The sequence below is a fragment of the Gallus gallus genome, chromosome 2, assembly GCF_016699485.2.
Source record: "Gallus gallus isolate bGalGal1 chromosome 2, bGalGal1.mat.broiler.GRCg7b, whole genome shotgun sequence".
NCBI lineage: Eukaryota > Metazoa > Chordata > Aves > Galliformes > Phasianidae > Gallus > Gallus gallus.
The window spans coordinates 24,757,216-24,784,242 of NC_052533.1; the positions used below are offsets into that span (position 1 = coordinate 24,757,216).

At 41.0% G+C, this 27,027-nt stretch overlaps 1 protein-coding gene and 1 long non-coding RNA gene across 9 annotated transcripts in view; one reads left to right on the top strand and one right to left on the bottom strand.

Annotated features, from left to right (window-relative positions):
- The window catches only part of UMAD1 (UBAP1-MVB12-associated (UMA) domain containing 1), a 68,507-nt gene extending 57,929 nt beyond the window's left edge, over nt 1-10,578 (top strand). For all 4 annotated transcript variants that reach the window (XM_040696539.2, XM_015281905.4, XM_015281903.4 and 1 more), the window contains one exon: nt 8,987-10,578. In XM_040696539.2, the coding sequence (XP_040552473.1) occupies nt 8,987-9,244 (258 nt within the window). In that variant the 3' untranslated portion in view covers nt 9,245-10,578. The remainder of the gene's footprint in view (nt 1-8,986) is intronic.
- Nucleotides 10,579-13,796: 3,218 nt separating this feature from the next.
- On the bottom strand, nt 13,797-25,637 carry LOC101752305. Of its 5 annotated transcripts, XR_006938632.1 has the most exons (5): nt 23,258-25,633; nt 21,025-22,902; nt 20,132-20,265; nt 19,426-19,543; nt 13,797-17,740 (listed from the first exon to the last, which is right to left on the bottom strand). It is a non-coding gene; the product is annotated as an uncharacterized LOC101752305 (long non-coding RNA). The 5 variants fall into 5 exon arrangements; XR_005857952.2 differs by having other exon boundaries at nt 19,426-22,093; nt 22,717-22,902; nt 23,258-25,637; XR_005857951.2 differs by having other exon boundaries at nt 20,128-22,902; nt 23,258-25,635.
- Between the last annotated feature and the right edge of the window lie 1,390 nt (nt 25,638-27,027).

The following is a 27,027-nucleotide window of genomic DNA, read 5'->3' on the forward strand; positions in this document are numbered from 1 at the left end:
TATTCCTCTTCTCTGAAAGTCATCTTGCTCTCATCCGTGTGTCTCAAAAGCCTAAGCAATAGGTGCCGAGGACAACTTTGTTGTTTTATGAGCTCTGGCTCTGTGTAAGCCCTCTCTGTGCTGAAGGTGCTCTTGACAAGTGCCACCATTACACACTGTGCATGGCGTAACTTACAGTCAAATATCCATCCTTCCTTTCTCTATTGGCTTCAATCTCTGTGGGGAGAGCAGGTAGAAAGTTGCATTAGGAGATACTTGACCATTTTTTTTAGCATTGGAATATTTTTAGTTTTTAATTTTTAGATACAACATATTGCTAGTCTTGCCACAAACACTGCTTTTATATATCAGGGTGAAAACCTCAGAATAAAGCCCTTAGCACAGTACTGCACAGCACATCTGCCTGAAAATCCATTTCAGTTGTTTAAAACTGAGGAGAGGTGCTGCTGGGAAGACCTTGAGGATCAGCTGCCTTACAGAACCTGAGGAGGGACCACAGAGAACATGAGTTGCAGTTACACTGGAGAAGGCTTCACGTGGGCTCAGATTAGTAATTTTTTTCTTTAATTACTATAGACAGTTACTAATTTCAGAAGGCCAAATTCAAGGTCATTGCCTTTCTCTTTCCTCTCGTTGTAGATGGAAGTTACCTATCTGTATTTTTCCTCTCATTGATATTTACATTGTAGGGAGGCATGTCATTGTCTAGACTCATGGAGAGATTTACTTTTCTTCTGAAATGATGACATCATTTTAACTTCTGATTTAGGCAGCTTTTTCCACTTGGTTCACTTTGCTGACAAAATTACTGACTTCTTATTGAAACTATGCTTGCTAAATATTTTCTTACTAACCTTTTATTTTTAATTAACTTTTCTAAAGTCTTTTCTCAGGTAGAGTTCTTCCTTACCCATTCCAGTCCTTGCACTTTCATACACACAGAATAATGTAGCAGAATGCAGTGTTGCCTCTCCTTTTTAGAGGTTCTGCTCCATGACCATGTGGTATTTCAGAGAAAATTTCATCTTTCCCCTGTAATTCTAGCTTGCCATTCTGGATCTTCTCCATAACAGGGATTGGGAACAAGAGATAAAGACGTGGAGGCAGGGACTCCATCTGCTCCTCCTGGTCAGACATCAGCTGCCCCAAAAGTCTTCAGAATATTTCTTCTTGTGCCCAGAGCAATATGAGAAACTCAAATCTTGTCACTAACCACAGAGATTGAATGTAGCTGCTAACTTTAAACTGATTATGTAAATACTGTTTGCTAAAATATGCAATCACAGTTTTATAGAAAAATCAACATAGCCAGAGAAGATGCAAAGAAATAAACAGTTAAAATACAACCTCAGCTCTATTAAAAGTATTTTCTAGAGGTATATTTGCATTCCAGTTACTTAGAAATTATTCCCCTCATACAAAGTACTCATTCATGGTTCAGTTGCTTCTGCAGATGACTGCATTTTAATAGTTAGTATGAGGTTAGTATTACGTCAGGAGTGAAGGTAACAAGAAAATAAATCCAAGTATTTTGTGCCTTCTGCACTGAAGTTGCAGAAGAAGTCCATTATCAGCGTTTATCAGACTCCCCAGTTCATTTTGCAGCATACTGACTTGTCCTTCACTTCAGATTTGTGGCTGTGGGATGCACTGCTGGGTGCTCAGAGCCGACTGTATTTTCAGTCACAGTTCTTCTGGCTCGCTATTTACTCACTGTAGTAATTTTCATGACCTTTTTAATCTTTCAGCATACACACTACTGTGAAAGAATACAGCCACGATCTGGCCCAGTTAGCAGCACTTCCTGGCACTGGCACAGTCACGGTGTGTTAAATACTGTTGATGTTGCTTATTGTGGTGTGTGAGATCGTTGCTATGAATAGCTCATGTGGTGCTTCATAGGAACAGGGGAACTAGATAGGCTGCACCCGCCCTCACTTCTAAGATCATTCTTATCACAGCGTTCATGTTGCTGGGGGGGAGGTTGTCCAAAAGTCACCCGTTAGGACAGTGCCCTGGGCTCAAGGGCCTGCAGAGAGGCACGGCAGTAACCCTGCTGCTGAGGGGTGTAGAATCATAGAATCATAGAATCACCAAGGTTGGAAAAGATCCTCAGGATCATCCAGTCCAACCATCCACCCATCACCAACAGTTCTCACTAAACCATGTCCCTCAACACAACATCCGAACGTTCCTTGAACACCTCCAGGGATGGTGACTCCACCACCTCCCTGGGCAGCCCATTCCAGTGTCTGACCACCCTTTCAGAGAAGCAGTATTTCCTAACGTCCAGCCTGAACCTTTCCTGGTGCAGCTTGAAGCCATTCCCTCTAGTCCTTTCACTAGTCACACGAGAGAAGAGGCTGACCCCCAGCTCACTACGGTCTCCCCTCAGGTAGTTATAGAGAGCCATAAGGTCTCCCCTGAGCCTCCTCTTCTCCAGACTGAACAATCCCAGCTCCTTCACTCTAGGTCATCAATAAAAGCCCATAAACATCCTGAAGTAGCACAGTGTGCTAGAATGGGCTGGGGTAAATGAGGGATAAGGGCAGGAATTACATTCTGCTTCCAGAGCAACTATAATTGTTCAAATAATTTATCATAAAAACATATTGCTTTAGAAGGATCTCATGATGTAGTGCTGCACTGCTCCCAGACAGAGTGAGTTCTGATGTCTTATTGTTGGTGGCAAAATCATTTGTGTGCAGGAATGCCCCTGGCTCCGGAAAAGGGCAAAAAGAAAATGAATTCTATTAAGGAAAAAAGAAATCAGGGCTCTACCTCACTAGTGCAGGGCTTAAAGCTTTTGCACCTGGTATTGCATACCTCTCATAATGCTCAGCTAAAGATCAGCTTCGTTTTCTACGTTGCATTTTTCTATGCTGAGTGGCAGAGCTCCAAGTCTATGGCAGAGCTCAGAGCAGTGTCGCCTCTTATTCAGATTAGTCATTGGTTTGGGACGTTTGAGGTTCTGCCTTTTTGGCTTGTACCATTTGGTAGTGTTTTCATTACACAGTGTTGTGTTGAATCAGCATTTTAGTTGAGTAAAACAAGCTCCATCTTATTTCAGTTGGAGTTTCCAAAACTGTTAACTAAGAAAACAGTGTTTTCCCTGTCACATGAATAAATGAGGTAGTTACACACTAGATTTGCAGTCATTTGTGGCACTTAAGATTACTTTCCAGGGTTAAATTGCATTTTACAGGTATTTAATAAATACAACTCACGAGCATCTCTAGTATTTACCAGGACCATAAAACTAATGCATCTTAACCATGGAACATTCAGAGTATCACCAGTTCAGATGGCAGTCCTGCAGTGCTTAATCTACAGAGTTTATCAGTTCTAGCTGTTGGAGAGGGCAAGGAACACTCATTAAATATGGAATGCTCATTCTGGAGCAGACGCATCACAAGCACTCTGTGCAGGTAGCAGCAGCTCTTTAGAACAGACAGCTCACTGCTGTGTTACAGAATAGGAGTCATAAAAAGTTGGGAAACAAGAGCCCAAAGTGACCGGGTAAGCTGATTTCCATTGACAGCCACTGTTGCTCTAAAAGCCTCTCAGAGGACTCCATCCTGGCTCTGTGTGTGAGTGTGGGATTATGGTTACGTCTGTATTCCTCTTAAGAAATACTCTGACCAGAAGGCATTATGATACTACAGCCACTGTGAGGTCTCCTGCACTTTTCCCTCCATCTACTTTTGTTGTTCCAGAGTAGAAGCAACATGTCAGCCCACTAAACCTTCAAGCCGTTCAGCTCTCAAGATTCACGTGAAGTTTCTGAGCCATTTCAGCGGTGTCCCTATTTTACTGGTCTGGGTATATTCTGTAAAGATATAGGCCACAAACTTATTGGTATACTGGATGTTGTTCAGGTTTGCTTTCTTGTGACATTTAGAAACTATGATGTCATGTACGCTTTTTCCGCCCCTCCTGCCTTTTATTTCTAGCTTAAACTTCTGAATACAGAGTGCAAACAAGCCTTGCAAGTGTTTTATTTTCTCATCCGCTCCTCTTTTCAAATACGAGAAGTAATGGCAAAGTGATTCATTGTCATTAGTGATTATGTCCATTCTGGAATCCCTATAGATGTTCTAAAAAGACCCAATGAATATCATAAAAGCATCAGTTGAGACACAATTGGAAGAACCATCCACTAAGACAATCTCTGCTTCTTGATACATCAGAGCTAACTGCACAATGCTACCTAAGTTTTAAGACACATTTGGATACACTATTTGCCTTAATACTGCAAAATTGCCCGAATTGAAGATAGTATTTCTGTATCAACATCAGTGTTGTTGGTCTCTGTCTTTTGCAGAGTTACGATATTGCTGGATATTTACTAGGCAGCCTGGAATATGGAACGTGTCGCTTGTTTCTTGTGGCTGGCTTTTTAAGGGAAATGAATCTGCTTCTCAGAATAAATAAATAAATAAATAAATAAATAAATAAAAGCCTCTTTTACAGAAAGTACAAATTCCTTGAGATAAATCATTTCTTGGTAGAAAAGCTCTTCAATAATGTGGATGATAATAATTCTAGCACTGATCTTTGATTCTTCTTCAGAGCACTGTAAATCTGGTTTCTGGGTACACTGTAAACCATGATTTTTTTCTTCCTTACAAGACTCCTTGGCAGACTTTGTAGTTAGCACACATAGCTGCAGCAAATTAGATGTTTTTAAACGCATCTGAGGAACATAAAAAATAACAGTATAAGAGCATAAGATGAGGAATTTAGGGGATTATCTTACACTTTGTTAGTTTTGAAATAACATAAAATGTCATTGCTGTCAGAGCCCAACTGATGTCTGGTAGCCAACTACCATATATGTTTACATACCATTTCTTTTATCCCTCTTCATTTGGATTCCAAGCCAAGAACGAAGAGAGCACCTTGCTTATTGGAATTGAATCAGAGCACCATACCTTCTGTAATTTTAACTGATTTTTCAACTCCCTGGTGCTTGCTGAGATGTAAATTGTTTGATGATATTCTAAGTGCGTTCAATTAATATTTCTCATAGTGGGATTGTGTGTCATAGCATTTGGCAGTGCTTTATTTAGCTAATGTCCAGAGAATACACTCTGAATGGATTGTATTTGGGATAAATAAGTTAGACATTTAAGCAGAAACCGGTGTGACTAATGTGGGATATCAAATTCTCTAGGACTTGCAGTTCTATGTATGCTTGGGGAATGCATGCATGAAAACATAAGCCATTTCAAAAGCTTGATTTTTGGTTGAGCAACGTAGCTTTGTGCTGGTGTTTGCATTGTAACCAGCTTGGACAATTTTCACCTTGGTGGGTGACTGATGTTCTCTACTGGAGTGTCCAATTCATTGTTTCGTTACCACAGATGCTGTAGAAGCCTGCTGGTCAGGTTGGCTGTACTGAAGTCTTTCAACTGGAGTGGATGTCTTTATAATTAGAAAATCATGCCATGGATGGGCAACAAAGCTGGCGAGAGGTCAAGAGCTCAAGTCTTATGAGGAGTGGCTGAAGGAACTGGGATTGTTCTGTCTGGAGAAGAGGCTCAGGGGTGACCTTATTGCTCTCTACAACTATCTGAAGGGAGGTTGTGGTGAGATAGGAGTCATCCTCTTCTCCCATGTAAATAGCGATAGGATGAGAGGGAATGGCCTCGAGTTACACCAGGGGTGATTCAGGTTGGATGTTAGGAAAAACTTCTCTGAAAGAGTGGTCAGGCGCTGGAATGGGCTGCCCAGGGAGGTGGTGGAGTCACCGTCCCTGGAGGTGTTCAAGAAACTTGCAGATGTTGCGCTGAGGGACATGGTTTAGTGGGAAATACTGGTGATAGGTGGATGGTTGGACTGGATGATCTTGGAGGTCTTTTCCAACCTTGGTGATTCTATGTTTCTGTGAAGTGCAAAATTGTATCTAGCTTGATAACATCTTGCACTTGAAGCCATTATCTGAATATCATTGTAAGAGAGTTCGGATAATTGTTCACAGTGAAGGGCAACTGAAAAAGCACTTCTTTCACCCTGAATTTTTCAGGACAGGAACATTTTTTTCTTTATGTATAGATAGCTGGTAGATAACGGACACTGCCATAGTGCACGTGACACTGTGCATCAGGTAAGAAGATGGGATCCACAATATTCAAGGATTTAAACTGCAAACCTAACAGTTCTCCAGCTGTACATTTTCAGTGCAAGGTGTTGCTTGCTCTCTCTGTTGCTGCCTCCATCTCTGCACCCTGGTGCTTCTCTGAACAGCGTGGCAGCAGGGAGGTATGGCCAGGCTGACTTTGGCTGGAGTTTTCCTACCACCCGTGGGTTTGGCACATTGTGTTACACAGCCGTCCTCCCCAGGTTATGTATTTTTCACATTGTATAACTTGTTGGTAAGTCAGTACAATGAGACAGTCTAAGATGTGACTTTCTGTGAAGGTGAACATTTTAAGCTATTTTAGGCATTTTTTGGTTTTGGTTTGTTTTTTTTTCTTGGGAAAGATAGTAGTTGTTAATGTGTGGAACTGAGATCTTGAGATCTTTTCTCATTTCTGCTGTGATACTGGATCCAAGACCTTCTTATGAGGGCATGGGTGAACGGAGACCAAAAAACTATTGAATCAGAGATCAGATTATGGCATTTGTTACATTGACCAGTCTTTTTTTCCCCTGTGCTACTGGCTTACGTATCCTATGTTCCATTTCAGGCTTTGTTAATGATATTGTTTTGACTGTTCAAGTAGTATTAGCATCTATAAGCTGCTAAGGACTTCACAATCAGTATATAGATGTTAAGTGCAGTAAGATGATGTTAAAGAGTAAAACATTTCTAATTTATCGTTCCTTACTCAGTCTCGCATTGAAACATGAAGTGGGGCTGAGAATAAGGGAAGCTCATTCTTGTCCTGCCATTATCAGTGCATGGTTTCTGTGTGCAGTAAGGGTCTAAGCTGTGGGGGTTCCCATTTGGCACCCTTCTAACAACTGTAAGGTCTTCTGGAAATGGAAAAAAAAAAGAAGAAAAGAAGAAAATCTGGGATGCTTTATTCTCTGTTCAATTTTTTTCTCCTTGACGTTAGTTTTGCCAACTGATTCTCTGATTTCTACTGTAAATTGAGTTCATCCAGCCTGTGGGACAATTAAGATAGAAAAAGATGTTCTTAAAAGTATAATTTGCCAAACAAAATAAACATTAGATTGTAGGGATTTCAAATTATCATCCAAGCTGTGGGAATAGGACGGCAGGAGATCATTTTACCCTGGAACACGGGAGTGGGGGAGGCAGAAGGCTCTTTGAAGATCTGGTTTAATCGATTCCAAGATGTAGCCTTTCCCTGTTTTTCATTTGGGCCTTTCTGGCTCCACTTTCCTCTTTAGAATATGAGACTGATGTAATAGAAGCAAATACCAGCACCTCAATGAAAGCTCCACAGCTTTGTTCTTTCAGGAAGGAGTATAACAGATTTGAGCACAGTAGAACAGTATAGGACATCTTGAAACTTTGAACAGCTACAAGTTTAGGTACATATTTCAAGTGTGATGGTGGATTTTTTTGTTGTTGTTTATTTATTTTTATATAACTACCATTATAAAGAAATGTTCTGTATATTCAACAGTGTTCTTAGCAAGCCAGTATGTCTATATCAGAAAGATGGATTTGAGTTTTGTTACAACACCTTAAGCCTGCTTGGCCATGACAAGAGGGAAGACTTCTCTTAAGTGCTGCTAACTGATCAGCAACTACAGAAGCTGAGATCCCTTTGAAAGTTAGAGCTGCTGGTCTTCAACTTGCAGATAGCTCTGCTAATTGCAAGAGACAAATACAAGAGGTCGTAAGAGTTTTCCTGAACTTACTGACTTATGGTTTGTGGTTTTTCAGTACTTTCTCTTCCTTACTCACAGATCTTTCTGGATGTGTGCTGAGCATGGAGGGTTGAAGGGAAGAAGTCAAGACTGCAATCAGAAATTAATGTATAATGTTTTTGGCTCTTTATGACTTGTTAAGCACTTTTGAATGACTCAAATTGGAATATTTCTCTATTTGTACTTATATAAAATAGAAATCCCTATGGCAGTCATTTTATTCTTCAAGATTATGGGCAAACGCGGTTTGAATAGCACTTGGTTGCTATTAATAGTAGAGTAAGTTAGATTTGCTTTCAGAGACAGCAAATGGTCTTTTCTTTGTTCTTAAAATGGTGAAAATTTTTGGATAGACAGTTACTGAAGTCATTCTGGTAAGCTGGTATCAAAGCTTGTAAGACTGTTGTGTTCACCATTCTATCTGATGGCATTTTCCATAAATTACCTTAACTTATTCTGTATATCAGGGTATTTTTATTTCATTGTTGGTTTTGGTTGATGGGTTTTGTACATTTGTTTTTTGTTTGTCTGTTATAGTTTTGTTTACGGTGCTTTTCTAATGATCTATAAAGCGCAGTTAGCAGACCTTGCTAGTTGATGAAACAACTCTGTTTCAGATTGGAAGTCATGATCGGTAGTAATTTGAAAGAGCTGGAGTAGAGTTGGTTGTTTGGGTTTTTTGTTGTTTGTTTAAACAGAGTCCTACACTTACAAATGACTTCTGAGAGGGTGTAGAAGGGTAGAAGGATCATAACTTTGTATCTAAAAAGGAGCTTTGTCAGTTTATAGAAGGAATAGTGTAGAGTATTTTCCCCTAAACTTGAAGACAATGTCCCACCTGCCTTGATTTTCTTAAAGGCAGAGTAACATTAAATAGGAGAAATTATGATAATCATTCAAAGAAAAAAATAAAGTGTTGTTTTCAGCCCTGATTCAAATCAACCTACCTCAGAGAATTATATCAACGTGCATTAAGATTTGCTGTTTCAGATCTAGCTGAACTAAACTTGGAACTACTTCTGTTCGGTTGTTGCCTTTTTATCTATTAAATAGATAATTCATGTATCGTAGTTCCTGATAGAAAGCCATATCTGCCTGATGTGTAGCATCTGAATTACTGTTCATCTGTTCTCTTCAGATAAATACAGGGCACCGGTCGGAGTTGACTCTATCGAGAGCAGAGGTGGGAAATGAAAGGAGCCCAAATTTGGAAAGCAGCCCTTTCATGTCAGATCTTCTAAGCGACGTACCCTTTGCCCTGGCACCACACGTGTTAGCAGTACAGGGCACCCATAATGATGTTCCTGACCGACTGCTCACCTACAACATCAATGACAATTTATCAAGATTTTGGTACGACTTTACGCTTGAAAATTCTGTCCTTTGTGAGCCGTAATGTTTTCTTGATCTTTCATGTGTGTCAAGGAAAAAGTCTGAATGTGAAGATAAAGATTTATTTTGAACAGCTTAATATTTTGGGGGCCTACCACTGATACCGGATCCATTGGATCAAAAGGATTGTTATTCAGTGCTGTGTTATATTCCTTAGATTTAAGTGGGCTGTAACTTACTACGTTAAGTGTTCTGTTTATCTGCAAAGAAATCAAGCAAAACTGTTTCAGCCAATGCTGGCTGTTGGTATCTGCTTCCCATAGGTAGGCTGCAGGCACAAACATTTCATAAAGATGAAGTCTGAGCATAACTGCTCTGTTTTGGTTTTCATTCTGGTAATAAACACGCAGATCCTGTTATACGTGTTTCTTTAGATCACCTTTGATTTTCTGCAGATAGAAGCCAGTGTTAATAGCAAAGCAGTGCTTCTCTGTACTACTGGACAGAGAGTTTTCCAGGCGGTAAGTTTTAAAACTCAGACTTAATTCTGAGTATTGGAATAATTTGGAGTACTTAATACTATCGATTACCACTTTGAAGGTGACCGTGGTATTTCTATGCTCTCATTTTATGCCACTTGTGTTGCCCGGAGAAGTCCTATAAGGCTGCCTGTTGGCTGCTGTTTGTTCTCACTACCACATGTGTTCCTGATTTATATACGGATCAGCTTTTCCATTTTAACCTCTTTGCCCCCTAAAGAAGGAAATCTCAGGACACGTACTTTTAATGGTCACACCCTCCTTTTTTTAATTTGTGTGCCAGAGATACAGATGGCAATGTTTAACAACAGGAAAACATTACATTGTTTCTTATCCAGCTAAATTAGATGTCTAAGTACCTAAACATGCTTTCTCACAGACCACTGTGTCCCTTGCTCACAAGCTTCCAGCGTGTTTTTTCCAACTGAAACCAGAGTTGCTGTTGTATGAGCAGCAGCTCTCTGATGGAATACCACGATTTGTGTGAATAACGCTCTGTGTTGCACAAAAGATTACACTTGTTTTCTCTCTTGGGGTATTTATACTGTGCCAAATGTTAGTAGGTAATTCCATATATTTTTATGCCCTGTGGTTGCTCGAAATATATATTTTTTCAGACTTGCATCCTGTAGGTATTTGAGATAAATACCATAAATGGTGGAGAAATTGCATTGTGAATATGTCTTGGGTTGTTACATATTCATGTGTAAGATTTATTCTTTTTAAATGTTTGTATATAAGCGAATTTGTTAGGATATGTTTAACAGTTGTGTTCATAAATGTTCTGAAACACTTGCTTCAGGGAGAGTAAGTGTGCTGCATACCAATAAACAACCGTCAAATAATGTGTGACAATTAATGCTTGGCTTGGCCTGTTTTCTTTTGTGTAGCAGTGACCATTGAGACTTCATGGGAGCCTGAAATTGTTTAATTTAGAAACTGTTTTCAGTGTCACTTTAAAATCAGGGTATTCAGTGAGTCTATCACACCTTCATCTGCTGTATTTTGTGCACTGTGTTGGTGATGTGCAATGATTGGTTGGTATTGATGACACTGCTCTGAGGACACTGCTGCTGTGAGCTGGGAGTACTCATACCCTTAGAGGGAAGAAATAATTTTACAAAGCTGCTTAGAACTGTTTTGTGTGCTGATTTTTCTAGTTAGAACATACCTAAAGCACTGTGTTTAATTTCCATGATTGTTTTATATTTCTCCTTTAAAACTTAACCGTTCAGCAAACAGAATGTTTCCATTCAAGATGTTCATCTCAAACCTGAAGTGTTTCTCCAGATCAGCTGGACTGGAAGCAGAACAGCACGATGCTGCGAAGAAGCCAACAAACTCACAATACTTGTTCTTCCCTTGTCAGCTGACAGCACATAACTTTTTTTGGCATTCGTTTTTGATTAACGCTAGATAATCCATCTAAAATAATTATATCTTGTCAGAGTCATGCTCTGTTGTTCTCGCAAGCCAATATGGTATCCTTTTAAAAGAAAAGAAGATGCAAAAGAGTGCGAGGAGGAGGTTGCGTTCACCCATGGTGAGAAATATGGTCGGTAGGTTAAGCATTTGGCCTGCATCCTTAGCTGTGTTCCATAAAGGTTAACATTTGCACATAGCAAGAGTTCTCGTAATGAGCAGGGGTACTGGAGTGCGTCTCCTCACTGCCCTCTCTTTAGCAAGGGTTGAGGCTCTCCCTTGCTTAACATCATCCATAAAAAGTAGATTGAAGCTTAATGGTATCCAGACCACAAAGGTGAACTTCTTCCCACTGGGATAAGAAAAAAGACACTTAGACTGTTATAAATTAGTAAGATTTATGGATTTGCCTGCTAATAACATGAAGATGGTACAGAATCTTCAGAAAATGAAAGATTCCAAACAGTCTTAATTCATATAAAAGTGTATAACGCTGTAAATGCATATTGGTCACTGTCAGCAACTGCTGAATGGTTGTCCTTCAAACATTAGGCCACTGATTTTAAAAGAGGGAAGTATAAACTATTATAATATAATCAGTATTGAGATCTAAGTAATAAAACTCTCCAGCCAGTCTTTTCTATATATTCTGTCTATTAAAATAAGAACTGGAATAAAGCTGTTTGCGTTGTGTTATGGGTATGTATGTAAATTGTTTAGACAGAACTGAAAGATATTTCATTGCTGATATCAGCAACATCAGAGTTAAGACAGGTTGTCAACTCCAGAGCTGATGATGAAAGCCTGAGGTATGATCCTGTGCCGGTGGAATGCTGTAAATGGGAGCTTTGTTACTGCCATTAGTGGACACTTTACTCGGCCTTTACTCTTTTATTAAATAGTTTATTTGGGTAGAGTTTGGTTCATGGGATATTTTGAGTTTCATTTGCAGTTCTGTACATTTTCCTTGCAAGAGATGTACTCTGCTTTGTGTGATGGCTTCCGTATGGAGCTTTCTAATAAATCAAACATAACAAGACACTTCTTATTTCCTCTGGAAAACTGGTAAATACAGGCCTCTGGAACAGTCTAATTTTAAATGTAGAAAAAGGAGACCAAAGCCCACATGTTCAAAGGTAAATCAAAGAATAATTGCATCCAGAGCAGCTCTACGGAAGGCTGAGTGTGAGCCCATCCCGACAGACAGCTCCCTGGTGACAAACTCAGAAGTGGAACCAGACAACACTGTGCAAAGGAGGTCAGTCAAGGAGATGGTTACGGATCCCCTTACTGTTGTTTTCTATAAAGTACGACCTGAACCTTCATACCACAGCTGGCAGTGCATGCTTGTGTGGTCACGGATGAGAGGTTTTGACCCTAGAGCAAAAAAAAAAAGGGTGAAAGGCAAAGAGTATATTCACCATGCTAGTTACAGCAGCTCAAAATAACATGCAGTTTATTGCATTGTTAGCTGGAGAACCTGTCATGCTCACAAAAAGCTGAAGCAGCCTCCCCGTGTGGGACAAGTGGGCTGTTCAGAACAATAGCATGAAGCTTGCGCTTGAGAAACTGCTTTCCTCTCCTCCCCACCACCCTTTTGTTATGACATAATCATTCATCTTGCTTTGGGTTTTCTCAAGCTAGTGAGTACAGAGGGGAACCAGAACTGCAACTAGCAGGAGCTAACTCCCTCCCTTCTTAGGTAACTGCAACAGTTCCTCTGATGACAAGGCAATTCCAGATTAACCAGATTTCCTTTCAAATCCAGCGTGTGTCTGCTACAGCAACAGAGGCTGAGCCTGGCAAGTAACTCCTTAAAATCCAAAGGCAGTCTCCTGCGCACCAAAGGGTACAAAAGGAGGAGGGAGGTTTAATAAGCCATGTTGGATTTGCTCAGCCCGTCTGCTGTGGTGAATTTCCATGAGCATAACGAGCTCACAAGGTTAGCCATAGGTACATCAGGCCTAATTTCTTCCCATCAATGTCACATTCCTTGGCGTAGCATTGTGAATCTCCCCATTATCCACTGAGGCCATATTCTTTCTTAGATATTTCCTTCCTTTGATTCTTCTAGAGAACTGCCTCTTTCTTTTCAATATCTTTTACAGAGATGAGACTGTTTCCAGAAAATAGACCGAGCCTTCATTCTGCAAAAGGGACCCTTTTGCATAGCCACTTTGTTAGCCTTCCTTGTGGCTGAATCAGAGCCATCCAAAAGAAGCAATGTAAGTATTCATATCTACTGGAAGGGGAGAAAAGACACTACCTTGTTCCCGTTAACAGTCAGCTAATTCCGAAGCATTGCTGCCCATAGAACGCAACTTTGATTTTTGTCAATTTGGAATCTCATCGTTTTCGGATTCCATGAGTCTAAGAAGGAAATTTGAAGCATGGCCCCTCACTGTTTAGTTCTGGAGAGCAAATTTTAGGTTCAGTGTTTGATATTCCCTTTGCTCTGTGTGACGCCAGTGAGTGAGACTGTTTTAATCTTCAGCACGTGCTGATGAGCCTGCTGAGAAGGAATAAGATCCAAGAAGCAATAAGACCCTAAGCACTGCTTTGACCTCTGTGAATGAAGTCCTTAGCCAATTCTGTATGCAGAAACGTTTTCCTCCATGTATAAATGGTTTAAGCAATCAATAAAACTCTCAAAAATACTGTTTCAAACTTTATTTTCTGAGACACATTAGTGGCAAACTTTGCTGCTTTCATGGGGAGCGCTAAAGGTGTTGACTAAGCCTGGCTGTTCTGCATGCAATTACTTTGGGGCAATTGGAAACTCCTGGTTTTGTACAGATATCTACCTACTACGAAATGGCAGAGTCCTCATTTTTCCTTTATTTCTTTCTGTTGTTTGGAACAAAGAACACATGGTGGAATTAAATCAAACTAAAGGGGGAAAGGATGGCAAGGACATGTAAAGAAGTTTCTGTCGTAGTAGCTAAAATTGGCTTTAAGGAAAATGCAGAAACTAAATGAAATGCAGATGGTAACAATATGACAACACTATCAGATTGGTGATCCAAACTGGGAAGTAAATTCGTGTTGGTATTGTGCTCAGTGGAGTCTTTTTTGTGTAAATGCAGAATATAGCACAAAGGTCCTTAGTGTTACTGCCTCTGTCATTTATAGGTATGTACAGGTAGTGTAATAGGTAATGACTGCATGCTTCCTTCTACATCTCAGAGCCAATGCTTCTTTTCAGTCTGCCTTCCAGGCAGTTTGCAGCCTTCCAGGCTGTACTCTTTCTAGTCTGTGTTTCACCACAGAAGGGCAATGAATATTAAAGTTTACTTTCTAATGAGGCATCAGAGTAGCTCAAAGAGCTTTGCTATATCAGAGTTCAGCAGTTTGTCAAATACATTCCTCCTACAGAAGCAAAACCGTGCGAGCATGCTGCGTGGTTCCTACAAGAACCAGGAGCTGCAGAGCTTTCAGCCTTGTGCTGCCAGCTATGGTGAGATGCAGGAGAAGCCTTTTTAATTCTTGGACAAAATAGGGTATCTAGTGGTGGAAGTGGAAGTGATGATGATGCCAGAAGGATGGAGCAGCTGTAGAACAGAAGAAAGAGAAGCTTTGGTTCTGCCAGCCAATTCAACTCACTTTTCCTTTCTGCAAAGATAAAATAAACTCTTGAGATCAAAGATCTCATTTACAAGGCTGTCCTCTTAAGTCAACACATGCACTTCAATAACAGAGCATAAAAGAAACTGCTCACGAGCAAACAACAAAAAAAAAAAAAGGATGAGTATCAATTATAAACATCCCTCATCCAACTGTGTGTGGGTATCAGCTTTATGATGAGGGTTGCCGCTTGTATCCAAATGTTCATCTAACTATTTTGAGAGGTTGGATCTGGGCATCCTTCTAAATTACAGCAAAAAGAAGTTTGAAGCAGATGGGCTCAGAAAATAGGCTCAGGTGAAATGGGCCCTCATGAAGGGAAGGGAGCTACTTGTTTAAATGAACTGATACTGATTAGAACTGCAAATGATGCTGGGACTGCAGCCTGAGCACAGCGTCACCCCTTTTTGTGAAGAGATCTGCTCTTTGTCTGTTCTGCTGAAGAAAATCGAGCAATGTGTGGTGCTTTGGAAACTATGTGGTAATTTCCTTTTTCAGCTGTTTTTAGAAACTGCTGGTGCATCTGCTTGGCTTACTCTGCTCTTAAAGACGTTTTTAGATTCCCGTAGCTCTGATTTTGACTATTATATGTTTAGATAGGGCTTTTGTCAAGTATGTAATATTTATCTGACCCTCTGAGACAAAGGATCTTTTTGTTGTTGTTTGACTTTAATGTCTTTTGTAGTTTGGTTAGTTCTCCTTCAGTTATCTCTCAAATAAGAAACATTTACACTTCTCCCTCTACTTGATAGGATGGGGTAGAACATATGCATTACATTTATCCCAGGAAGGATTGCCAAATTTTATTTCAAATAGCATTGCAGTACTTGTAGATATTTTTGATCAGTCTTTCTATAGTTATGGCTAAAATTTTATCTACAAGGTTAACATATTCTCTGTATTTTCACGCAGTTAACTTTATATTATATTTAAACTCATGGCTTGGGGGTAGGCAAACTGGGAAGTTGTCATATGGGCAATGTATATTGGATTAATGGAGGGATTTACAATTACTTCCTCTTCATACGTCTACTGCATGTACTGTGCAGTATGTGCATCCGCTCACAATGGGGAAGCTACAGTAACTGCTTCAAAGCTGGATGTTGCCATTGGATTTTTATTCTGTCTCCTAGAAGAGGAAGTCAGCCCAAGACTGACCTGTTCATCATGGACATCAAAAATAAGCCAGACGGGACTTGTCTGTGAGGATCTCATGTAGCAACAGGACTCTGGCTATGTGTAAGAGTATGTGCACAGTAACTACAAGAAAGCAGTCTTCGGTGATGACTTAGGTGGTTGAGTACCCTCATCTTCATACGATTCACCCATGCAATAGGAACAGCGTTCCTAATGTCCACTACAGCAGCAGCTTAACTGTGCAAAGATTATTTTCCCCAGAATAAAAGTAATTGTTAGGAAAAATAAAAGCCAACCAGTGTACCCTTCTTAAACAGGTGAGATAATTCAAGTGCAGGATTAGATCTTGCTTGGAAACTTGAGAACAGATTATTGTGTTTTTAGACAAATTGCAATTGATTGAGCAAGGCCTTGCTGGGACACGCTGCATCACCTCGCCTTTTAGGAGTTATTTTCACTCATACACAGACTGACAGTCTTCTTCCTTAAGGAAACACACTATGAAAATAGTACTTAAAAAGTTCTTTAAAATACCATTCACTTCTGATGCATCATTTCGGTCTGGAGATCAGGACCCAGTAATCTGTCAGTCTCTAACAGAGTAGTCCATGTAACTCAGTAACACTTGGATTACTCTGTTTACCTTTCCCCCTGTATATATCTATTGATCTTAAACTCCTCTGACCTAGAGACAGCCTCTTCGACACTGTTTATTATGTTATTAAGATGATGAAATATGGAGTAAACAGAGAAGAGTGGAGATCCCTATCTGAGAATTTCCACCCTTGAACTTTTTGTCCCATATGCATCCAACCTGAGCTTTTAGGTGCCTAATGGTCTGCAGGCTCAACCCGGGCCAGAAGGTTTGAGAGGAAAATTTCTCCAATATAAATCTCCATTCTATGCTTTCTTCGTGCAGGTGTGCTTAATTACAATCCCAGTCATCCTTGCTTCCATCCACACAGGAGGGAAGGGAAGGAGGAGCTCTTCAGCCAACTTTAAGGTCAGAAATCCCTTCCAACTCAGCCTCCCTTTGGCTTTGGCGATGGGAGCCAGGAGTGACTGCACTGCCGTGAGCCATGGCCTCAGCTCCGTGCTTGGAAATGGGCTATGTTGCCCTGCTTCTCTCCTGGTGAATTATTCCTGCCGAGATCAGGCCTGTCATTAGGAGTGGATGGCTGTATTACAAGTGGGAATTAATTTAATTTTTAAATAAGTATTTTGATTTGTTCAGAGTGTTTTAAGTCCTGAAAACACGGTCTGGGAAGGGTTCAGTAGAGTATTTTCTCCATATATACTGAAAGAGCTGTTCTGTTGTTAGCCATGGTGGCAGGAGTGGGGATCAGAATACGCAGCATTGCAGGACAACATCATTCTGTAGGAGCAGTTTTAGTTATGCAGTGAACAGCTCTTCAAAGCAGAGATGTTTAGAGGAATTTAATTTATAATGACCACTTCCTGAAATGGGTTTATTTGGAATTGAGAATACACTGCTTTGTTGTAGGCCAGCACCCAGCCTCTTTCTTCTGCTTCTTTCTCCAAATGTGTGGGAGGTGTCCTCGTGAGCTCACGTATCCTTCATGACACTGAGCTGCCAGTTGGCACCTGTACCTTGTTCTCATCGTGGAGATATCTTAGCAGAAGTGTGTTTTAACCTTAGGTACCTATGCAGAAAGGATGGATGGATGGATGGATAAAATGATTATTCTTCAGATTTTCTAGAAAAATTGTCTTTTGTCCTTCAATTCAGATATCAGATGCTTCATGTGGCTCTGCTGGCTGCAGTCCTGTCATTTTGCCATATCTGCTGTCAATAACTCCGTTATCAGATAGTCCATCTGAAGAAAAAGAAAGGATTCTGACTTTCATCATCATATTATTAGTATTTTATGACAAGTGGCAATACACAGAGATGAAGGTGCAATTTCCAGAGCAGAGTCTCAAGTAGCTTCCTGTGAACTATCCTAGTGTGCTTTTAAAGTGTGTTTTAGAATATTAGTACTAATTTTGCATGGAAATCCTTGGTTTCATGAACACAAAATAAAACATACTATTATATATTTCTCACCACCTATACACAGGCATGTTCTCCAGCAGAAACCAAATGGTTCTCTGTTTACATTGCTGCCTTCCCTCTGCTCTCCATCCTCATTCCTCTCCCAGTGCTGAATGTGGAGAAAACCATCGTAATGAAAGAACTGACAAGATCTGGTCAAGAACAGTGATCCCTCTTGGGAAGGAGACGTGTCTAAACACAGCTCATGTCTTTTGTCTACACTTGTCTACATTTCTTGTTTTCCTACTCTTCTTTTTTTTTTTTTTTTTTTTTTTTTTTCCTTTTCAATTCTAAGCAGCTCAGCTATTTCCAAGCCTGAAGCTCAGGGAAAAGGAATTCTGGTGACCTCTTCTTTGCAGTAGGACTAAAAATGGACAGGGAGAAAGTCTATTCATTCATGACTGCTTTCCACGCTGCTTAACAACAAGCTGTGTGTGTGCCTACCGCCTGCCAAGCAGCCTGAGTGCGACTGGTGTGCTTTCATCAACAGGGCTCGCCCTACAGCTGTAGCTCATCTCTATTTTTAGGCAACAGTGTCTCACCTTTTCTCTTCTGTGCTGAGCAGACATCCATTGTGTTGTTTTCTGGGCCTTTTTCTGTGTGTTTCAACCATCCATCTGGTGAGGATGCTGAAGCCCCATGGTGCTGATAGCCCCAGCAGGGTGGCAGTATGAGCCAATGTGAGGGGATCTTGGGCGCAGAATCACAGAACCATAGAATGGCTTGTTTTGGAAGGGACCTCAAAGATCATCTAGTTCCAGTGCCCCTGCTGGGGGCTGGGTTGCCAACCAATAGATCAGACTGCCCAGGAACCCATCAAGCCTGGCCTTGAATGCCTCCAGGGATGGGGCGGGGCATCCACAATTTCTCTGAGCAGCCCATTCATGTACCTCACCACTCTCCGAGTGAAGAATTTCTTCCTAACAGCTAACCTAAACTTTCCTTCTTTCAGTTTAAATCCATTCCCCCTTGTCTTATCACTGTCATCTGTGTAAGTCTGTAAGCTCCTTTCAAGTACTGGAAGATTGCAATGAGATATCCCTGGAGCCCCAGAACTGACCGAGTACTCCAGATGGGACCTCACAAGAGCAGAGCAGAGGAACACAATCACTTCCCTCTCTCTGCTGGCCACCCCTCCATTGATGCAACCCAGGATACCATTGGCCTTCCAGGCCACAAGAACATACTGCTGGCTCATGCCCAGCCTTTTGTCCACCAGAACCCTGCATCCCTGAGCATCCCTTCCAAAGCTCACACTCAGCAGCAGTGGGACTGCTTTCACTTCACTTGTGAGGAGTCACAAAAGTGGGATTTATTATGATAATTACATAAATATTATGTAATCATTGCAAAAGAGGGATTTGTCATAATCAGTTAATTCTCATCCTCTCACTGCAGATCACATAACTATATTTTTATTCTGGAATATCATTCTGTCCCTTGTGTTCATTCATTCTCTAGACTTACTAAAATACTTCAGTAGATTGTGGTGAAATGGCTCCTGTTTCCCCACGCTGTGCCTTCCATGCTGCTGGGGAGGCAGATTTCACATTCTGAGGAAGATTTCTTAAAGTATTATTCCCAGCTGAAAGGAAACAAACTCATCACGGAGTGAAACACAAAGCAGGTCATTGATGGGTTTGCATTACATAAAATGGTTGAATAATATAAAAAAAAATCATTTCCACATTTTTTAACCAAGTGGTTTTGAAAAGAAACTAGAAATATTAAAAATGTGGAAATACCACAGAAACACTGAAATAGGTAGTAATGAGATGAAAACCATTTTGTTTTCCCACCCCAATATACCAGCATAGTAAAGCATGTGAAAACTTTAAATTTTGATGACTATTGGCTTTCCAATGGAAAACACTGAGTAAAACTAATGACTTGCTTATATAGAACCAGGGAGGAGGATAAAAAAACTCAGAAAATACCTTAATTTACCCAAAAGGAAGAGGAACTAAAAGATTTGAAAGCTCCTCCAGAATCTTCTTAATCACTGTCTGAGACAGCCTTCACATTACAATTGTCACCTTTAGAGCCTCACAATGAGGATTTTGTTCCTGGTAAAGGAATTGGTAACGTGGTTTGTGTTTTGTGCATGGTGTATACGCTTATAGGACCTTCCCCTAATTGCACCACAAACATAACACAGCCAAGTTGTACCTACTGAGACTCCTGCTTGAAAGCACTTTCTACATGCCAGCCTTCAGATGTATCTTTACAGCCTCCCCTTTATTGAGCAGCTTTGTATTTCTCCTCCAAACACAGTTATCTCCACCGATCCATATCGTATCGAACGATCTGAAAATAATGTTATTAATGGGCAGGTAGTCACCCACAGAAAGCATAATCACATTTTATTTTAGACAATAATTATAAATTGAACATGTTGCCTGGATCTCACTTGCCTTTTACAAAAGGATACAGGGGCTATGGATAATTTATAAACAAACAGTATTATATTATTGATCACTGATCTCCATGGTTACTGGGCTCCTCCAGTTTCATCTTGGCCTCTATGTAATTAAGCACTGTTGCACATACGCTGCGCTGTGGGTTAGAATAAGCTGGAAACACACAAATCATTACAATGGGCAAAGAGGGAGATTTCCTTCATTTTGCACCATAGCGTAACTGGCAAAGCCCTTTTGTGTGCACATTTGGAACTGGCTGCCCGCAGGTCGGAGCCCGTTGGGGGTCATTGGGTGAGGTCTTCATCTGGGGCCATAGCATCGCTGCAGGGTTTGGGAACTGTCATACCAGCACCCACAGGCACGGCTCGAGAGTCACTCTGTTCCAATGGGATTTAAAGCAGTGATGAGTACTCAGGTTTGCACTGTTCATTCTTTAGATCTATATTTTGTATTCCTTGTTGACCCAGGCAATCAATGGGAGTATTTTTTCTTTCTTAAAATGCAACGCGAAAATATGTACACATGAAAAATGAAGAGCCAAAAAATCAACCCTTCTCTCCACCTCCGTTTTTCATTGAGAGTAGTCACGAATAGTTCTTGGAGCAACAGACCTTTCAAGTTGAAAGCAAACTTTGGTGAGGCTTACCTTTTTGACAAACATGTTTTGAATACTCTTCTGCGTCACCTCTGAGCTGACCCGAGGCAGGTTTGTCCTCTCTAGATGCCTCAACTCTGATACTGAAGTACTTTAAAATGCAAATAGGAAACAATAGAGGAAGCATTTGCATCTTGAAATAACTTTTTAAAAGTCCGTCTTTCGGTCTCCGTGTGCTGATTATTCATTTCCTTCTCCCTGTCAGACAGATTTCAGTTTCCCCATTTCTGGGTTTGATTTCCCCCAGCTCCATCTCTGCGGAGCCCCTCTCCTGCTGTTCCCCAGGCTGTGGATATCTGCGTTCCCATCTGATGCAGAGGCTCCAAAGGATGCCTGGAGGCATTCAAGGCCAGGCTGGATGTGGCTCTGGGCAGCCTGGTCTGGTGGCTGGCAACCCTGTCCATAGCAGAGGGGTTGAAACTCAATGATCATTATGGTCCTTTTCAACCCAGGCCATCCTATGATCATTCTATGATCATTCTATGATACGGTCACCTTTACCGCAGCAGCCACCATGGGGCTCACTCACTGCTCCTTCTCCTTTCATCTGTGTGGATACCCAATCTGTAACACACTGCTTATCGTCTTCATCAATATCTTCATACTCTGCAGACTCTCTCTTTCTAGTTTTTAAAGCCCTTCTTTGGCCAAGGAATCCTTCCCAAATAAAGTATATTGATAATATTTACTTGCTCTACTGTAGGACCAGTTTCAAACACGCAGCCTTTGGCATCTAACTTCTCCAAGGCTCCCAGGGGAATGGGCACTCGTAACGAGTAGCAGATATTAAATAACAAAATGGGACTTACCAAGAGGTTTTACAGGACGCTTTTCCACACAATCCATTTCCGAAACAAAAGGGTTTCAATACACAACGCTATTACACCAAGATGCTTAGGTGCTATTGTAGTCACAGAGGGACCATAAGCAACAAAGAAATCTACTTTTAAAACACGAAGTATAGACGAGTCTATAGAAAACAAAACATTGCGAGTATGGATTTATGGATGCCTTTGCCTCGATTAAATCCCAAAGGGTGAGGTCAGGAGTCAATCCAGAGCTGTATGTAGAAGACACTTTCATAAAAACCAATGAAGCAACAACAGAATTCTATCCATGTTTCTGCTCAACTGCCTCAATTCCACGTGCAAACATCTAATTCCCCTAAATTTTACCATCTCCAAAACACCCCACAAAACTGCAAAAATAAGCAAGCCCAAACTGGCCCGTCAGTGAGGACTGAAAAGAGGGATCTGCAAAAAGTGGAATCTATAGACAATTACAATGAGAGGTACATATTAAAAATGGTTAAAAAAATGGCTTCAGGAATCAGATAGTTTGGTCTTTGCCATTTGCTAAATAAGAATAATAAATGGCAAAATATGCAAGGCTGGGTTGTATTAGAGAATTCCCATAAATCATATATTGCAGAGTTGGACATTAAACTGTTAATAGAAGAAAACTTTGGAGCATGGGTTTCCAATTTCTACTGTATGAATTTTTGTCAACACAGCTTCCTATGGCCAGATGACTTACTCTGTCAGTGCTGGTCTTTTCTCCCTCAGAAATACTGGACTGAACTTTAATGTCAGGCAGAAACTCACACACCAGTGTTCTGCTGAAATGCTGCACTAGAGAGCACTTGAATGTTTTGCTTCTGAGCGTGCCTTTGTGATTTCTTACCTTATTCGTGTTTGTGATCGCCTCACATTTTCTCACCAAAGATGTAGCCATGTGAGTCTTTAATTAAACACGTCAGCAGTCATGGAACAATTAAAGTAAGTCTTCATCAGAGACAATTGGTCTGCAGGGATGAGGAGTGGCACAGTAAGTGCGCTGTGTGCCAGCACTTTATTTACAGAGGCCACGCTGAAAAAAAAACCCAAGATCAAATCAATAGCAGTTTGCCTAAAGAAGGAGCTTTAATGCCTCATGGATTGAGACACTAAAGTCTTCTTCTTGCCTATTACTCTTAATACACAGCCACTGTCATGGGGCTTAATCAGAATTCATGGAGCCGCTAAACCAGGGGAAGATTATTGATCTTATTAAAGATGTAAGAGCACTGGTCTGAGAAGACAGGGCCTCCAGAGAAGGGCTCTGCCTCATCCTGCCTGCCTGGGGCTTCGCCACCGCCAGGACCAGGAGGCATTTTTCTTCTGTAGATAAGGATCTCAAAAGCCTGGGCACAACTACCCCACACTGAGCACCTAAATCTCCTCACCTGTAGTTCTGAACGTGCCTTCCTGACCTTCACCAACAGCATTTTCATTAACTTTGAGGACTAGGTTCCTTCTGCTGTTAATCCTATGTGATGCCCCTGAAAATAAAGGAGTGACATAGGCGTAACTGGGTGGGCATTTAAAAACTGCAGATTACAAAGATGTTACTGATGGCCTAATTTGACCGACGCAGTACTGATAGCACACAGAGAAATAACCCAGGTGTACCTCTGTGTCCCAGTTGTGTGGTTTCTGTTGTTTTTGTTTCATTTATTTTCCTGTACAAGCTCTGTTTAGTGTGCAAATTGCTTGCTCTATTTGTAGAAAATATTGAGTGATAAGAGTGGAGCTAGAACGGTGCTAATGAGTTTTTGATCAGTTGCCAAACTGAAAAATTAAACTAAAATTCGTTTAGGCTGACCCACAATAAATGTTTTCCATTTTTCTCGATGTAAACAAAATCTGAGAAAGCTTCAATTTGAGTATGTTTTTGCATTGGACAGGAAGTTAAATGTCTTACTTAGGGGCAGTGAGAAGAGGAAGAATTAATGGGCTTGGTTCACAAAAAACTGCAGTCATGGGTTGCTACTGCTAAGCAGCTGCATGGTCATCATTTAGCGAGATACAAGAACCTGGGGTAAATTCCCCTCCAGCCCATGGAGGAACTGGAGGAGTTTGGGCAGCTTCCCCAGTCTCGGTGGATAGGAGGGAGACAGCATGTCCAGCACTTTCCATACAAAACAATAAACACTGTCTCCAGCCCCTTGCCTGTGCTGATCTCCTTGTGGCCTCCTTGGGCTCCTCCCAGCCTTCCTCTGCAAGGCTCTGGGCAGCGACCGATGGCACCACACCAGTACCAGTACCAGGGCTGGGGAGCCTATCCAGGACAAACTTGGCAATTAGAAGGTGAATTTAGGTATTAAAATAAAAATCTCAATTTCTACAGTCCCACAAAAAGGATGGTCTTGAATACACATCTCTCATGATCTACGTCAATCAAGTGCCAAGTACTGCAGCCTTTCCTTTCCCCCCCTCCAGCTTTATCTATCTGAGGGAAAAGGTCAGAAGAAACTTGGGCAGATCTGCTCCAGATTAAAGTGTGGGGAACTAAACCCGGTTGTTCTGATAATTACTGCAGTCATCTGAAGCATTCACCCAGCTTCGAGCTGAACGTCGCAGCAGCGTTCTTGCAGCACACCTGCGCAGGCAGGATCTTCAGGCTAAGCTGGAATTCATTCTATCTTTCCACAGCAGGCGAAAATTAAATCTTAAAACCAGAGAGGAGTAACACGAGTTTCTTGGGCCACAACCACTCTCTGGATAATAGGTGCCATGTAGCTGCTCTTGCTAATGTCAAAGCTACTACTAGAATGTGGGAAAGACATTTTGCATTAATTCCCATTGCTGAGCTGCAAGGAGCTGCTGGGTGTGAGGAAGGGTCTGTGGGCTCTGCTCTTTGCAGGAAGAGTCCCTTTTGCTGCATGGTGCTCCACTGTGCTCCTTCCTTGCATGGACCTAACTGCTGCGGCAGTGTGCCAGTGATGTTTGTCTTAGAAACCATGGCTCAGTTGAGCCGTTCAGTCCCACTGTGCCATTCAGGTAGTTGCATAGTTCATCTACCATTTGTATGCTCTGTATCTACAATCTGTGCAACCTATCTGAGGGATTTGATTGTCAAAAGGAGATCTGACTTGGCAAAGAAATTGATTAGAGAATTGCCACCTCAGTTGTAACAAGCTGGGTAAGGTAATGGCAATGTGCGCCCCATTGCAGACAGAAATTTTCTTCTGACTCTCCTGACTTTCATTTCTTCTAAATGAGAAAAGCAAGATTTGCTGTTCAGAACTGTCCTATGATAACAACCTTAACAGTTTATAGAGAGTGAGTGCTGACTTCAGCTTGCAGCTGCAGATCCAAGTGTGTCAAACCATGCCATGCATGTTTTAAGCTAACAGTTTTATGCATACTATCATTTACCCTCCACGCCAGTAAGAATAGTTAAGAAATGTAAATTCAATAATATTAGTGATAAAACAATTTGTAGCATGGAATCTACAGTAAAGTCAGTCAACATTTTACAAGAAAACAAAGAATACTACCTGAACGTATGCATTCCTTTTGTATTTTCTTGTATCACTGCTCGTCTTAAAAGACTGTACGTGAATGCAGCTAAAATCGGCTGCATGGTACTTTATGGTTGGGCCATTGGGAGGTGGGCAGTAGGGGAGCAGGATCAGGAGGGTGGATTGTCAAGGACTTCTTCATAGGCAAGAAATGGAGCTTGATAAAACTGATATTCTGGATGTAACTGCAGAAAAACCAGTGGTGCAGTAGACACTGCGTTGCCACTGGTAGCCCATGCAAATCCACTGTGTGCAGAGCAGTATTAGCCTCACACAACAAACAAATGACAATGTCAACATACAGAGAAAGACAGGAAATATCAGTTATGGAAAAATGACAACAGGACAACTAAATATTGCATAATCCCAGCAATATAAAGGGTAGAATTACTTCAGGAAAGTGTTCTTCGCCCCTGCAGTTTAAATGTAATCAATACCAAAGATGTGATTTAAGAAATCATATACAGTTAGAACAATTTATGACAGACATGGTAAAGCATGAAGAACCATCTCATAGGATATCCATGGACATTTTTTCCTGGTGCAAATAGTTACATATTTCTCTGTGCATATCAAATATGCCCTCTGACTCAGGAGGAATATAAGATATGTGGATATTAGACTTAACTAGTTAATTCCTACTCTCATCATCTAATTGATATATTCTAGAACTTTCTTCCTTAAATTAATTATGGATATCAGATGACTCCTACTATGTTGTTATTCTATCAATGACTGTAGGTTTCTGGTTGTAATGCTTCCTATTTATTTCCATGGAAATGTCAACAGATACATAGAGCACAACAACACTGTTTGCTAGAGCAAATTCTCAGCTACAAAACACTCTTTTTCAACATAGGAACCACGATCAGCTACGCATTTTCACCAGCTATGAACAAGAGCATGCATGCAATGCTCATAACAATCTGCACCGTGGAAGTCACCCACTTTCGCCATTGCCACTGCTGAAATGTATCACCCACTGCCTCACTGTGCTCATATCCACTCTTTGGTTTCCATAAGTGTTCACCAAGTGTCAATGAATGTCAATGGGTGCCATTTTTTCCGCATGAAGGAATTCAATTCCACACCTTTATTTCATTCATACTCCCATGTCAGACTCCATTCTGTCATGCTGCCCCTCTGCTGCCATTTGCCACACAGCAACAAAATGTAATGGAATATTGGTGGGATGGTTCAACTTCTACTGCCTGACCACCAACATCCGCCTCTGATGCCGTGGGCCAGCATAGTAATACAGGATTACCATTATTGTTTTGATATAGGATTAACTGTAAAGTGAAATCAGGGTTTCTCTTTCCAATCCACCGACCTATAGCAGAATTTTGCACACCAACTAACTTCCTTGGCTTTCTGAAAATCCTCTTGTGTAATTACTACATTCTCTCTGAAGGTATATGAATTTGTAATGGTGTACTTTTATAATAAATGCTTTACTTCTGCAGATTCAGGTTTCCTTGTTCTGTTGAATCCTTTAATTAAAGCGCACCTAGGAAGAAAGCTGGAATGTCAGCAGATGATGTTGGTTGGAACTGCTGCTTTGTGCTCATGAGTGTGTGCAGAACTTGAGAGACAATGGTGGGTTTCAGACAAGCCTAAATGTCTTCTACCTACTTGCTCTGTACTTT